The sequence below is a fragment of the Rhodnius prolixus genome, unplaced genomic scaffold (assembly GCF_049639745.1).
Source record: "Rhodnius prolixus isolate KJV_2025 unplaced genomic scaffold, Rpr scaffold_2, whole genome shotgun sequence".
NCBI lineage: Eukaryota > Metazoa > Arthropoda > Insecta > Hemiptera > Reduviidae > Rhodnius > Rhodnius prolixus.
In genome coordinates this window covers 47,657,824-47,673,670 of record NW_027411592.1, presented here as the reverse complement: position 1 = coordinate 47,673,670, position 15,847 = coordinate 47,657,824, and the positions used below count along the sequence as shown (strand labels likewise).

The window sequence follows — 15,847 nt, the reverse complement described above, 5'->3', positions numbered from 1 at the left end:
GAGTAGCTAGCCATATATTTGACCCACCTCTTTGACGAGTACAGTATCAATTTGAGGCGAAGACTGATGATTATACTTCCAGAACATATTGAATCCTGAAATAAATTTTTAGAATTATTTAAAATTGATAATTTTTTTAAAGAACACAGGTAAAACAGGTTATGCTATTCATTAAATAATTTTTTAAATCTCCAAAGTAATTTTTCACGGTTGTTTAAATAAATTTGGATTCCTTTAAACTCAATTTCGAGAATATACAAAAACTTCACGTAAAGATTTTAATGAAAATACTGTAAGATAGTAAAAATAGATTTTCTTTTGAATGAAAAATAAACTATGTATTAGAAAAGAACAAAAAATAAGAAAGAACTGAAAGACAGAGCAAATATACTTAAAATTACCTTATTCATAGGCAGCGTAATAGGTTATGACCTGAGGTATCAACGCTTCCAGAAAAAAATTGAATTATTTCTTTTTAAAAGTGATGCCACTACATAAAACATTTTAAGAAAAATTACTTCAAATTAATTTCATAAAACAAACTCAATGATGACAAAATAAGTTTTTTTCACGTTCTGACTAAAGCAATAGCGATTAGCAACTATAAAACCAGAATCAAAATATCTCTTTAAAAACTCACTTTTTATGTTGTTATCTTTGCAAATATTCTAACTTAACAATAAATTTGACATTACATTCGAAGCTAAAATTCTAAAGTCAGAAATAGGAATAACACGACAATCTGCACTTCTCCTAGAGAAGGTGAATGACAACAATGTCTGTAAATGCAATAAAAACAAAAGTCATTTAAAATCCTACAAAGAATTAAGAAGAAGACACTTTAATTAAAAATAGTATTTAAAAATATTGTGGAATTAAAATTTTAACAATTTTTGAAATATATATATTTTCATAACAGTAAATATCTAAGTGAGAGTGCTGCTCTCTTCACTGTCAATTAAAACTATCTTACGATGTAATTTCTTTTATTATTGAATTTTAATGACAGATTTATAATAATATAAAGTTACGTTAATGTGGATTTGAAAATAAAATGTGAAAAAAACTTTCTGCTTGTTCACCATAAGTTATTTATAATAATTTAAGTCACCTGTTTGTTTTTAGCGCCTTTACAGTTCTGCCACTCAATATTACCCTCCATCCACTATTCACTTCGAAGTTTCGACTGAGTTGCCCTGCGGTTCATGTCCCGAATGTGACATGGCGTCCGGGAAGAAAGTTTGTCATTAAATAACACTTTTATGTTGTTTCCATGATAATTCTTTGACGGGAGGGCTTGTATTAAAGCCACTCACATTTTACAGAGACTTGCATTGATGGTAATGCATGCAAGGAAACCTCAACGGATCGGCGATGGGTAGGTGTATTTTCTAATTATTAAGGGGTTTACTTGTGATCAACCTCTTATCGCCATATTCAGAAAAATCATTGTGCTTAAAAGACGTTAATCATTTCAATTATATTTTTTATTTCAGGTATTTCGATAAACACCAGGCCCATCCGTATCAGGTAAATATTTGAAGATGAAAGAATTGGTTGTGTAAAGAATATTCGTGGAGTTTCTTCCTCATAGGACATTGGCTTCTACAGTCAAGTTATATTTTTTGATTTGAGTTGCCCGAAATCATTTTTGTTTTTTTAAAACTTATGATTGATTAATTTATTATGCAGGCATTATGTTTGTACGTGCGTTAGTATTTACCACATATTTAAATGAGAAAATTGTTGAGCATTAATGCACTTTGAGGTTAATTGTACGATTATTGTGGTGTTTACTTGAAGATGTTTTTTCTTAAATACCGGTAGAGACCATTTTTAGGGCATTTAAATTGATATTATTGGAGTAATATTTCCAAAGTGTCTCCAATATTAATTTTTTTCAGCAGGGAAATTTATTTCAATAAGATCTTATCGGCTACTTGTACAAAAGAAGTTTTTTTCAAACATTACATTTAACCTTAGTTAATAGTAATTAAATGAGGAATTTATATTTTGTATCATTGCAATTTAAGTTCTTTTTATTTTTTAATTAAAAAAAAACTTAAATTTAAGATCACAGCACTTCGTAGATTTTTGACAACGGTAAAGAAAAAGTAACCTATAAAATGTAAATTCTGCATTTCGGTTTGTAAACTGTTTTTTGTTTTTACTATCTTCATTTTTATTAAATTTTCGTTTACAGAACTCAAAATATAGTTCTAAAGGGAGTTATGAGAGAGATAGAATGCGGGAACGTGATTCTCCAAATGGAAATTCCTACAGATCAGAAAGCCCTGAATGTGAAAGTCCTCGAGATAGAAGCGGGGCCTATCATAGCAAAATGTACATGTCAAAATCTCGAGAAAAGGAGAGGGAGAATAGAGACTATAAACCCAGAGACAAATATTCAGGTAGGAATTTTATTCCAGATTTCTTCAAAATTATCTTAACCAAAAATATATAATATTTTCTTTGTTTAGACTGTGTCCGATCTCCTAAAGATAAAAGGTTGCGAGAGTCTCGAGAATCAGAGCATCGGACAAACCATGACAGGAATAGCACTGAAGTACGTAAAGCTTTCTTGTTTTCTCTTTCATATTGTCGCTGTTTAATCAAAATAATAAAGTTATTACACCCTTTTCTTATCGGTTCCACCATTTTTCCCTGGTAAGGGTTGTATTTCTCTCTGTAACACTATTTAATCTTGTTTATAGAAAAATGATTTACATAACTTGAAATTGACAACACAAAATTCATCTCGTGATTCTTCTCAACGGAAAATAAACTCTTCATGTCAGGTATTTATATTCTTACAGTCCATTTTCATGAAGAAGGGTCCTTCTTCTGAAACTTATTAATTTCTGCTAAGAAAAAAATAACATTGAGACTTTGGTTTCTTAAGATATTGATGTAAATACATATAATGAGGTAAAATCTTTTCTCTTAATCTGTTTTCTTTTTTTAATTACCTTATTCATGAAATCTTTAAATTCTTTTAATCGATCAGTTTTAATAGCTTAGTTTTTGGTATTCATTATTTTGTCGGTCGAGAATTTTTGTTTACTAGTTCATTATTTTTTGTTTCTTGCTTTCAAGTTTTTTAAATTATTGTTTATTAATTTCTGGGGGAAGTAATGTTTTTAATTCTATAGAAGTATCTAGGAAGAGTCAAAATATTGTTTCTAATAAATGCATTCACTTAAGAAGTCGAGATAGTTTTTTGGTCTTAATAATTTTTTACAGCGCTTCTAGGTTTTCATTGGTGACTGTACCTTCATTGTCCATAAGGAAATAAAGGGGCAAAGATCTATTCCCATTTGGAAATTACTTTTATTTGAGGGAAATTGATTTAAATGTTTTTTGTCAAGGAACAGTAATAACAATGGAATGACACATTTTGAATTATTTAAGGATCTTTTATTCTGTGTGGGATTGATGCGAGTTTTTAGTGCAATTTTTTTTAGGAGTATGTGGTTCACATTTCAGGATCTGATTGTGATGTGGTGCCCGACGATTGTAGGTGATTACTTAACAATTTTCTTTTTGTTGGTACTTGTCCCTTGTTTTTAAGTACTAAAATGCAGTATTACAAGTTCATCTTTTTTAGTACTAGCTTAGAATTGCTTATTCAGAAAGATTAAAAGTTGATAATTGTAAGTTTAGAACACTTGGCAATGAAGGGATTGCTCCACAAGAAGAGCAAATTTCCTCACTATTAATCAGCATTTCAAGGTTGTACACGGCAGCTTTAACTTCGGTTATTTTTTATTTTTAAACAGTTTATCTATTCTAAAACAGCAAGAAGCTATTTGTTTATTTCTTGAATAATGTTCTCCAATGGTATTTGTTCTTACCAACAAGTAATACGAAATTTCTAAAACATAGAATGATAAAACATAGTTTAATAAATGTTAGCTAGTCATTGATGTAACTGAGTTTTTATCCTTTGAATAATAAATAAAGTTAGTAGTATAATTGTACCAATATCCAATTATAGATCTATAAGCCTGCTCAAGTTGCTTTGTTAGTAATGAAAATAATACATTAGTATATTTTGCATACATATGTACATATAATTATTTTTTTGTTTTTGGCAAGTTACTTGAGATGTTTTTGCTAAGAGAAGTTATGCATACGGTACTTAAGAGCTTAAGTATTTCAAACTTATTGTTTGAGCCTGATATCCGATTACTTTTACTTTATAAGTTGTGTGACATTTTCAAAGTTATTTGTTAATTTTTAGTACTTCATCTTTGCAGTAGATAAATAATTATTCTTACGAAGGGTAGTTACTAATTTTTGTAGAAGATGAAAGTTTTTAATTTCATCACAAAAATATTTCATCTTGACTTGAGCATTCCGAGAATGATTCTGGTTCATTCTAATGCCACTTAGATTGTACTGTTGTCCGATTTTTGTAGAAAAAATATTTCTAAGCAGCTATTTCAATTAATCACTTTTCGAATGTTCAATTTTTTTGTATACAAATTATAAATGTTAAAAACTATTTCATGGCGCTCGTGACAGTCGCAGTCGATTCGCAAAAAAAAAAAAAAAAAAAAAATTAAAATCATGTGGTTTTGGGTAGTTTTGTTTTAACAAAACAAAAAATCAAAACGGACACTAATTCGACTTAAATTATTTTTAATGAATTATATTAAATTTAGACGCTTAAATTTGCGTTTTAGTCAGGTAAGAATACTTTTGTTTCCCTTGTATTCCATACATAATTTTTGAAAATTAATCTTTCTGAATGTAGTAGCTATTTTAAAAAAATTAAATATTAAGATAAAAAAGTCATTACTATATTGAATTTGTAAATGAACAATTTTTAATTTGCAATATCTAGCAGTTTTTTTTAATAACATCTTATGAAGATTTTTTTTTAATAATTCGAGTAAATAAATAGAAAACAGTTCGTCTTAAATTTTAGAAAGTGTAATAGGCAGCTGTATGTATTAATACTTGCAAGTATTCAAATGAAACTGTAGTAAAAACGGCAAGTATTGTCGCAAAAGGATTCAGAATTCGGACCAAACAATCTCGGCTGCTTGTTATAGAATTACTAGTGCAGTGGTAGGGCGCAAATTTAAGGAGGTGGGCTTGGTTAACTCTCTTCTAGGGTCGAAAAAGAGAAATATTTTATTAAGAATTCTTGTGTCGATTCCTATTCTTTCTCCTACTTCTCTAAGAGAAAGTAAATAATGGTTGTTGAATTTGAAATTGGGTTTTCACTAGAAATACATACCAAGAAGTATCTTTGCAGCTCTATGTGTTATTTCTGTATGTGTTTGAGAATACGTCAAAAAGAAAACAACAAAAAGGCCATTCTTGGTAATGGTTTCGTTAATTACTCGCTCTCGGCACAAACGTTTTGGCGGAAATCAGTCAACAGGAGTCAGAATTTGCTTTTACGATTTGTCGCGATTTTCTCGTAAACGGCTCCAAAAATTTTGTTAAATTCCGTGTTCTACAGTTACTTATGAAGTTTTTTTTTCTGAAATTTTCCCAGGATTTTTTGTTATGAATAAAATAATTTTTTTGAGGGAAGTGCTGTATAAGAACTATGCCGGAAGATACTTACTAAGCTCCAGTTGCTCCAGCGCTCTTACCTCTCTATAATTCAAAGCACTTTCTTCATTCCGAAAATCCGGGATAAGTATTAGAATAAATACTCGCTCGGTTGGATAGAACGGATTTGATGAAAACTTGTGTGTATATATTTTAAATTCATGATCACACATCCTTAAGTTTGCAAGAACATTCTAGTTGTGCATTCAAATTTTTTGTTTATATTTCTCAACAACGGGACTCCAACATTTCCTAGTCTTGTTTGTTATTTTATTTATTTAATTAAGTTCAGGAAAGTGCATTTTCGTGATTTAATTATGTTTTTATGAAACATTTATTTTCACTTTTGCCTACTGCAGGAAGGCAAAAAAGTATTGTGATTATCTCAAAAGTTTCTAAATAGAATTTTCACTGAAAATAACCGTTATGATGTCCCCTGAGTCGGAAAAAGTGGTTATTAGGAAATTGTGTGTGATCATCACTAACTCAAAAATTAAAAAATGCAAGAAGTCCAAACTTAATATATTGTTTAGATGCTACCCAGTAAACGTTTGCTAAAATGAATTTTTCCACTTTTGATCTGATGTTTTCTTCTAGCGATCGCTACTATTTGTCTTATTCTAGCGCTTTGCTGGTTTGCTTCTGAGACCTTTTTTTCTTCGTCCAAATGGTTGACGTCCTTTCAGAGAGGAGCTTGGTGAGTGTTTCCAGTTTCGCCAAACTTTCCTCCATTATGCTTTTGTCCTTGATGTTCGGGGACCGTACACCCTTAGAAAGTCTCACTCTCCTTGAATTAAGAACGAAGGACTTCATAAAAAAGTAGAGCCATCTGGATGACAATAAATTACAACTCTGGAATTGTTATCTTTTATACTCAAGAAGCAAAAATTTACTGCAACTACTTTTGTTTCACTAGCCAGTTTTCCTAGATTATCTGAGATATTGTACCTCGGATTAGCGGCCGCATACCCCGATTCCCACTCTTTCTCCTGAAACCGTTTGAGAACCCCACAGAATTTCAAGTAATTGCTAATGTCTGTGTAACAATTTATTCTTTTATTGTAAACGGCGTATTGAAAGAATATTGAAAGAAAGTTGTCAGAATAACTAAGCGAATACAGTTTAATCAAACGGAACCCAAAATACGCAAAAAATTTCTTGATGTTCTAGACTCCTTGTTCCTTGTTCTTGACTACCTTATTGTACTGATTTCTTGTAAGTCTAGTTAGGGGAACTTCTTTTTAAAGGTCCAGGGTTTTCTAAATCGTTCTTGCTTATCCAAATGAGCTTCCGGTTTCGTAAGTACCAAAGATATATTTTTAAAACAACGTCGTTCTAAAAGTAGGCTAAAAACTTCATTAAGATCAGAAGCACGAATTTTCTTCGTATTCTTGAAGAAGAAGCTGAAACTTTCTGTTATATGGTCATAACCAACTTTTTTTGGTCCCTCATCATTTTGTAATTAGCCCAATGCTACTACAGAAAAAGAAAAGCCGATGTTTGTGCCCCATAGCTAACTTAAGTGAAATGACATTTCAAAAATTCTTATAATCTAATTTTCAGAATTTGATACATAAAGAAAAAGTTTTTTATTGATTTGTAAACCGTCGCTTCTTAAATTATGAAGAGAAAATCTCTTTTCGCTTTTCCCATAAAGCGTATTTTTAAAGTTTTAAGAAACCAAGTGAAACTACAAGATTTTTTAAAAAAGACTTTGTTAGTCTTTGAAGAAAAAAAACATTCCCGAAAGTTGGTAGTTACTAATTAATTCCCATTTAATAATTAATACTATTTAATTAATTGATCAGCTCCTTCAAAAGTGCTCTAGATCCGAAAAGAGCATCTTCACTTTGTCTGTATTGCCTGAAACGAAAAAGATGATCTAAGGCTGCAGTACATTAAAAATCGAGCTCGGGCCTCTCAGTGACCACAGAAATTAAGGGGCTTTAGTTAACAATATTATTTTGCGAATTAATTAATGGTACACATCATTATTTTTTGGGAGTTCGCCTTTTTTTTTAATTTTAAACGCATATAGACCTGTTTATAACTAAAAAAAAAAAATTATATATTTCTGTTTTAGGATAAAAGAGATGAAAGAGAACGGGTAGTCAGGGTGGGAGACTGGTCCGAACACATTAGTTCTTCTGGTAAGAAGTACTATTATAATTGTAAGACAGAAGTTTCTCAATGGGAAAAACCAAGAGAATGGGTAGACCCACGGCCGCAACTATCCTCAAGGCATAATTATGCCCAGCAAACTAACCGGACAGGTATTTTATGTCTTTTCTTTTCTAATTGCAATGTTTTTTTCAGATAATTTACTATTCCAATGATCTTTTAACTTAAGCCATTTGCTAACATCTGTTTTTTTAACTATAAGTTAATATGTCCAGTGCTTGTAGTTTTAAGTAGTTGGCAGGTCGACTAAAAAAAATGAAAACTAAGGGCCAATTTGTTCAGTAACTTGGGATAACCTAAATAATTGATTATTGCAGTTACAGTATTGGATAAACATTCCAGTAATAGTCGATCAGTTACTAGCGTAAGTAGCAGTGGCAGTAGCTCTGTGAAACCTAGTAGTACAGTAGTACTAGCCAGTAGTAGAACCGAAAAAGCAGCAACTACTACAACGCCGAGTAGCGGTAGTTATTGGTCCCTACAACAGGTGCACCATGAAACTACATCAGATCCAAGGAAGCAGCAGGAAACTGCCAATAGTAATGGTTAGTTGGATTTGCAGTTAGTAATTTTTTTAATGCCTTTCGTTACTAACAATAATTATATATAACTTCAAAATGAATCATTTTGATATTTTCCTGTCGTTATCAATTTTTAAAAAAAATTATACGCTTAAAAGTGTTAAATTTTGATTTGTTTGTTTCCAAAGCATGGTACATTATTCTTTAGATTTAATTAAAGAATAGATTGTTTTGACTCACAGATGGTTTATTGTGCCGACAGTAGATGGTGCGCAGTGTGCGACAGACATGGAAATTTGTTCTGGTGACAGCACTCCAATATCAGAATGTAGCCCTGGAGGGGTCGGTTCTGGTGGAGGATCAGTGGTTGTGGTTGTACCTGGAAGTGGTGGCACGCAAGAGGTGGCACCACAAGCAAATGCTCCTGGCCCCCCGTCAACACATACCCCAATACACGTTGACACTAGTACTTTACCACAGGATGCAGGGCCACCTACTCCTACGCATTCAGAGACCCAAGACTGCACTGACGCTAGGAAGTGTAAGTACAGAATTTTATAAAAGAAGTTATTATGAAATTTATTTTTCCCTTCCATCAAACACTGAACATGTTAAAGAGATTTATATTCAATTTCGATTAAATTTGCATTAACGAAATTACACTGAGAGGCAGATTATAGATACAGATTGAGTAACATAAAAATTATACATCAAATTTTTCACAATTTTTTAAAATTATTTGGACATAAATAAAAATAAAATCAAGTGAAAAAATTAAGCGTAAAATTTTTGGAGTTAAACTTAAAGCTACACATCATAAATGTTAAGGATTCATGAAAAAGAGGGTTTATGTAGAGGTAAGGGACATTGACACTTCATTTTGGAGGTTTTCTTATTCGTTCAGATTTCAAACCTCTTTGTATATCTCTCTTCATATTGTTTAGATTTCAATGAATTCTTTACCAGATTGTAGAGAAACGTTTGCTCTATAACTGATACAAATTGATATGTTTTAGTATTAATAGATAATGAGATATAGAAGGTATAATTTTGGTGGTTTTCAAATTCGCTTCAAATTTCAAACCTTTGTATTTCCCTTCATATTGTTTAGATTTCACTGAATTCTTTACCAAATTGCATTGAAAAGTTTCCTCTATAACTGGTATAAACAGCCATTTTTTGAGTGATAATATTGAGATATAGAAGGTTAAATTTTGGAAGTTTTCTTATTCGTTCAAATTTCAAATCTTAATATCTCTCTTTGTATTGTTCCAATTTTAATGAATCCTTTACAAATTGTAGAGAAACGTTTGCTCTATAACTGATACAAATTGATATGTTTTAGTATTAATAGATAATGAGATAAGGAAGGTTTAATTTTAGTGGTTTTCAAATTTCAAACCTTTGAATCTCTCTTCATATTGTTTAGATTTCAATGAATTCTTTTCTGAATTGTAGAGAAAAGTTAGCTCTATAACTGACATAAATAACAATGTTTTAGTGATAATAGTTATTGAGATATGGAAGGTTAAATTTTGGAGGTTTTCTTATTCAAATTTCAAACCTCTATATCTCTCTTTGTATTTCCGATTTCAATGAATTCTTTACCGATTGGTAGAGAAAAGTGTGTTTTATAACTTGTTATGATTGCAATGTTTTAGTTATAATAGGTAATGAGGTATTATAGGTGGTTAAATTTTAAATAGGTAATGAGGTATTATAGATGGTTAAATTTTAAATAAGAGATATGACTGTTGTCGTTTTGACTCTCATCACAGTTTCGAGAGACGTTAGCCTCATGTATGTAACCGCAGTTTAATTTTTCTTACTCCTCTTAAAAGGAAGTACTAAAATCGCAGTTTTATTATGATATTCACTTACAATTCTTTCCTTTTTTATTCGAAACATTTTCCGATGAAAATTGTTTTTGTGGATTCTGTGGGGACCGCAACTGTAATCATTCTTTTGAATGATCTCTCCAGAGGAAGTTACGGTTCCAATTTAATACCATATTAGGATATAATGAAGGTATTGCTTATTTCAAATGTTAAGAAAATCTATAAAGGGGATATGTAACTTTGCAGAATAGACAAAAAGAAATCTATCCAAAACATTCAAAAATCTCTCTAACAAAAACTTACAGTTTAAAAATTTAAGTATATGGGTTGATTAAACGCCAAAAAGTACACAAATCAGCAAGCACCCATTATTTCATTAATACTTCATTGAAATCATTTAAGTAATATTACTGCATTAAGTTTTCAATGATAGTGTTTAGAATTTATTGGATGTCACAGACCCTTATGCTGGCTAATTCATTGGTAATAATTTTTTTTTTTGTACTACTGATAAAAATACTCCTTAACAAAAACTTAGTTTAAAATGTTAAGTATAAGGGTTGATTAATTTTAAAATTTGGAATAAGCAATTCTATTATTATAACCTGATAAGGTGTTAAGTCGGAACCGTAACTACCCTGGAGAGATCTTTTTAAAGAATGATTATAGTTGCAGTCCCCCAAACCATCCTCAATAACAATTTTTTTAAAAAAAAGCGTTTGGAATAACATAGGAAGGTATTTGTACGTAAACAGCAAAATTAAACTGCGATTTCAGTACTTCCTTTTAAGAGGAGTAAGAAAAATAAACTGCGATTGCAGTACTTCTAGGCAAAGAGGCAAAGATTTTTTAATCGAACGACAATTCATTGATTTAAATCGGTTCACTCATTGATAATTTTAACGATTGCAGTACTTCCTCTTAGTAGGTGTAAGAGCATGATGGCACTTCACAGCCACGTAGAGGAGCTTTAACCACTTATTCGAGCTGAATTTTATCAAAATCGGACTAAGCGTTATAGAAATATTGGTAATAATAGTTTTAGAAAGGGCCTTACTTAGGTGGGGCAAACTCCCTTCCTTATGAGGCATAACGTCGAGGCTTTTAAAGTGCAAATCTATACAAAATTTCGATTCGAATGACACTTTATTCATGAAAATCGGTTCACGTGTCGATAATTTGAAACGATCGCTATACTTTCCCTTAACAAGTGTAAGAGCTGATCGCCGCTTTAAAGTTACGTACGGGTGCCCTAACTCTATCATCCTACCAAATTTTATCAAAATCAGGCCAAGATTTACAGAGTAATTAGTAATAATAATTTTGAAGGGGGCCTTACATAAAGGGGGCTAACTCCTCTCCCGTTCGATGTACAGCGTCGAGACCCCCAAAAGGCACATCTACATAAAATTCCGAATCGAATGACACCTCATTCATGAAAATCGGTTCGCGCGTTTAGGCGCTACGCAGTTTACAAAACAGGTAACAACAACAACAATTTCTGAAAAAGCCGTTTTTGCTCATTTTCTGCAACTTTTTTCTCGAAACCTATTAGATCTGGGTTGTTGCAAAAAAAATTACAGTTATAAAGGAGAATTTGCCCTATATTTTAAAGAAAATTTGGGAATTTTATCTTTTATGGAAAAAGAGAAAAAAATTGTCAAAGTTGGGTGTTTTTCAACGTTACGCTTTTTCGTGCAGTTTTTGATGATCAACCCTTATACAACTGTCCTACCGGACAGTTTTAATACATTACATCTTCATAAATAAACAGGCGCTATATTTTAACTCTATTCCAAATTATTATTCTGATTGATATCTATTATGCCTTTTTATTCTGGGAAATCGCATACACATGCACATTAAAATAGAAAAAGACAATATTAAAAGTTGATTGCTGTTTAAATTTGAATCACGGATTTAAAACAAAATTTGAATCTTCATTTCATCTAACAGAAGAATTCGAGAGTACAAATAACACACTGTTAATAACAGGTAAATTATTCAACAATAATTATTGATTTCTCTATTGTAATTTTCTGAGGTCCCTTTGAATATTGTAGTTAAATACCTTAATAATTTGTTGGCTTTCCTAAAAATATGAATATTTTTATCTACTTTATATTACATACATATATGCAAAAATTTTGGAAGAACACCTAGATTAAGATTGAAGGAAAACTGTATTGTTTAATATTAACCCAAATTAATTATTATCTGTTATTATTAACGCTTGACTAGTACATAAAGTAACGATTTCATTAATCGAAGAATGATCTTAAACTGACGATTTTGATTTAAAAAATAAATAAAAAAATAATTGAAGTATATTGGTTTAAGCATTTTTTTTTTTTTAAAGTTTTTGAAACCTTAGGCCTCCTAATTACTTTATTTTACATATGTGCTCTAAATATATTCTATTTTTATAACGTCTTTCTTTTTCATCTTTGATTAATAGTTTGATTGTGATAGATTAATAAATATTACAGTACTTAAACAAATCTTTTGTATATGAAAGTAGCCAGCATTAGGGCCTGTGACATCTAATAAATTCTAAACAATATTAATGAAAACTTAAATGCAGTAAAATTACTTAAATGAGTTTAATGAAGTATTAATGAAATTATGGGTACTTGCGGATTTGTGTACTTTTTGACGTTTAATCAACCCTTATACTAAACTTTTTAAATTAAGTTTTTGTTAAAGAGATTATATCAAATTTGATGGTTCAAACTTGTTTGATTTTTTTTATTTGTAAATTTTGTGGTTCAAAAGTACTGTTTATTTCAGTGGTGAGCCCACCAAGCAGTTTAAGTTCTCTGCAGAGCTTAGCTGCAGGATGTACTCTGGCAGCAGCTGTACGTGCCCAGGCTCCTAATCTCACCCCATCGCTAGCTAACCACTATCGCGACGATCTTGTCAATCATGTTCGTGGTTGGCAGGCAGACGCGCAAGAAAAGCAGGTATGTTTTTTTGTTATTACCTTAATTAAAAAACAGAAAGTTTCTTCCTGATCAGATCACTACGGTTGGTAGAGTAAATATTAATTTCGAATTCATTATGGCTGGAATAGAATATACAGATTTTGTATACAGTTAATTAAGAGAAATATAGTAACATAAAAGATAAAGTTATATTATTGTTTCCCTTTTCAGAAAACTTCTCTTAATCAGTTCTAGTTTTTCTAAAACTCGTAATTATTGAAAACAAATTTACTTCTGGTAACTAGAGAAAATACAGTTAAATAATAAGGCACTTATAAAATTAGATTTTAATAAAATTCATACTTTCGCATAAGGGAGTAGTTTTCTGAAAGAGCCATTTTTTGACTTGTAAAATAAACTTGGATTTTACAAATCCATTGTGACAAAAGCTATATTTTTCTTCATTTGTTTCAATCCCTGTTTTCTTCGTTTTTTAAACGCATGTATAATTCAATTGTTTTAGAATAATTATAAATCAGTCATTTTTTTTTTTTAATCTTAAGGCCCAAAAACTTAGTGAGGAAGCTCACGGATTAGGTAGCATGTGTACTAGAGTCTCCGCCGAACTTAAATGCGCCCGATCTATTGTAAGACTTACTGAGATACAGGCTACTCTTCAAGAACAAAGGTTTGCTAATTCTTATTTAATTTTTGTTTGCCCTAATTATTGTAATATAAATCCATTTCTTAAATTTTTTACTATTACTGGAAAAATAAAGTGTGACACCTCTTTGGTAGATGGTTTTACATCTTTATAATGTTATTAATTTCTCTAATTTTCTTTTTGAGGATTGCTCTAATTATAACTTCATATTTATTCCTTTTTTTCGTTTGCACTGAAATTTTTATAAACATTAGTTCATTTGCAACGCATATCACTTGCGGTATAGTTCTGTGATTCAAAAAATTGCATAAAAAACAGTATGTGTTGCTGATCTTTCCTTCCTTAGATGCTGTAGTACTGTTTTAATGTAGTAATTGTTTTTGGAACTAATTAAAACTGCATTTGAACATTTTATGTCATAATGCGATAAACGCATGAAACGGGTTATTAGAGCTAGTTTTTTAAATTCATTTTAAAAAATAAATAATTATTATTAATATTATAAGGAAAGGGATTGATTTATTGATTGATATTATGTATATGGGAGGGGATAAGAGCTGTGTAATCTGCTTAAACTGGATTCCAACGCGGTTATTAGTTTCGAAACCAGCAGCCGTTTCTTAAATTTTCTTTTCCTACGAGCTTTTTACAGCCTCTCTTACAGTCCGGTGATGGGCAGTGTTCTTTATATTGAGAGAACACTTTCTGGAAGCCGGTAGTGCACTGAAAGTGCCCTGGGTGCCGATGACCTCAGATTTTGACGCTCCTTAAATAAAAATAATAATAATTAAGTTGCTTTTGGTTGGCTCTTAGATGTTTTGTTAAATTATATTATATTTCTACAATTTATAATATTTATTTTCCCTAAAAACAGTTTTTTTAAGGTAATCCACAGCAAAAATCAGATTTTCTGCTAAAAAGGTGTCTCAGCTGCATTAAATAAAATTTAAAATGTTTATTCGATTATAAAAATAACATTTTTTGTATTTTATAAAATTTTTAATCTCATTTTTTGTTTCAGGGTCTTGTTCTTGCGTCAACAGATTAAAAATCTTGAAGAGCTTAAATCTCAAAATTCTTTTATGGCCGATGAAGGCTAGTTTTCTTGGTTCCACTACCTGTATCCATCATGTATGTATCTTTTACTATGCATAATATTTATGGCAAATAAGCTGTACGACTGCATGCATGAGACTGGTCTTCAAAATTGACGGAAGTCTACAAGAACATCCCGGCCAAGGAGTGCAATTAGTTTTGTCGATGGGGGACTGGTGATCATGGTTGTGTTAATATGGCATTGCCAAGAAGTAACTGAATATATATTCTGTATAGACCTTATAATTTGTAAATTTAGGCTTTTACAGTGAAACAAACTGAAAATAAAATTAAAAATTCCACTACTTTTGGACACTAGGAGCCTCTTATAAATTAACGGACTTTAATAAATTAAAGATTAGCTGTTATCCTTTATAGGGCCAGATTTTCTTGTCGGCTGTGTAAATAATATAACGATAAAAAGCTGACACTTTATTGTACCTAAATTGATACAATTATATAAAATGTTTATATTTAAAAAACAAAAACACCGTCTATTTAATTTGTCGATAGAGTGCATTTACATTTATAATGTGTTTATTTGTAAATTTAGGCAATAATTTAAGTAACGTCTTTTTGTTATCTATATGTACCATCACGTTCTCTATCCAGCTGTTGTAAAACTTTTAAGCATATTTTTATTAAGCCTCCTCAAATTGAAATAGAACCGGTGCTGAAGTTTCATAGGTGTTTTTATCTTGTATATTTATCCAACAACTTTAAACATTTGTGTGAGTTAAAAAATTGTTTGTGTGTAATGGCAAAAATTGTAAGACGATAGTAAATTTATTTAAAAGAGGAGGCTCATGCAGAATTTATCTCAAAACTGTTACTACAAAATTACCTCTGTATAGGGATCGTGTTCCCATGTAATAAATTTTTATTTTATAAAAAAGCAAACACCCTTGTCTTTTTTTATTCTGTTCATTTTTTCCAAAAAAAAATCATCCAACATTGTCAACAAATCTTGTTCTTATATTTAGGTAAGTTCCCTCTTAATTTTTAATTTCTCAATTTTAGTTTCCCAATTCATCATTCTTTAGATATTAAATA

General features: G+C 30.6%; 2 protein-coding genes across 14 annotated transcripts in view; one reads left to right on the top strand and one right to left on the bottom strand.

The window, feature by feature from the left end:
- The window catches only part of fmt (phosphatase 6 regulatory subunit 1-like protein fmt), a 28,377-nt gene extending 27,578 nt beyond the window's left edge, over positions 1–799 (bottom strand). For 5 of the 6 annotated variants that reach the window (XM_074119571.1, XM_074119575.1, XM_074119574.1 and 2 more), the window contains exons 1-3: positions 641–799; positions 402–490; positions 28–95 (exon numbers count right to left, since the gene is read on the bottom strand). In XM_074119571.1, the coding sequence (XP_073975672.1) occupies positions 28–87 (60 nt within the window). In that variant the 5' untranslated portion in view covers positions 88–95; positions 402–490; positions 641–799. The remainder of the gene's footprint in view (positions 1–27; positions 96–401; positions 491–640) is intronic. The other variant, XM_074119572.1, reaches the window with a different exon arrangement.
- Positions 26–15,694, top strand: wcy (WW domain-containing adapter protein with coiled-coil wacky). 8 transcript variants are annotated; one of them, XM_074119590.1, is made up of 12 exons: positions 28–149; positions 1,126–1,378; positions 1,497–1,530; positions 2,204–2,411; positions 2,481–2,566; positions 2,715–2,798; positions 7,655–7,844; positions 8,070–8,297; positions 8,539–8,814; positions 12,902–13,074; positions 13,599–13,723; positions 14,721–15,694. In XM_074119590.1, the coding sequence occupies exons 2-12, from the start codon at positions 1,338–1,340 to the stop codon at positions 14,797–14,799; spliced, it is 1,524 nt and encodes a 507-aa protein (XP_073975691.1). In that variant the 5' UTR covers positions 28–149; positions 1,126–1,337; the 3' UTR covers positions 14,800–15,694. The 8 variants fall into 8 exon arrangements, with proteins under 8 accessions (XP_073975693.1, XP_073975698.1, XP_073975697.1 ...); XM_074119589.1 differs by having other exon boundaries at positions 30–149; positions 8,536–8,814; XM_074119592.1 differs by lacking the exon at positions 2,715–2,798 and having other exon boundaries at positions 26–149.
- Positions 15,695–15,847: the final 153 nt, after the last annotated feature.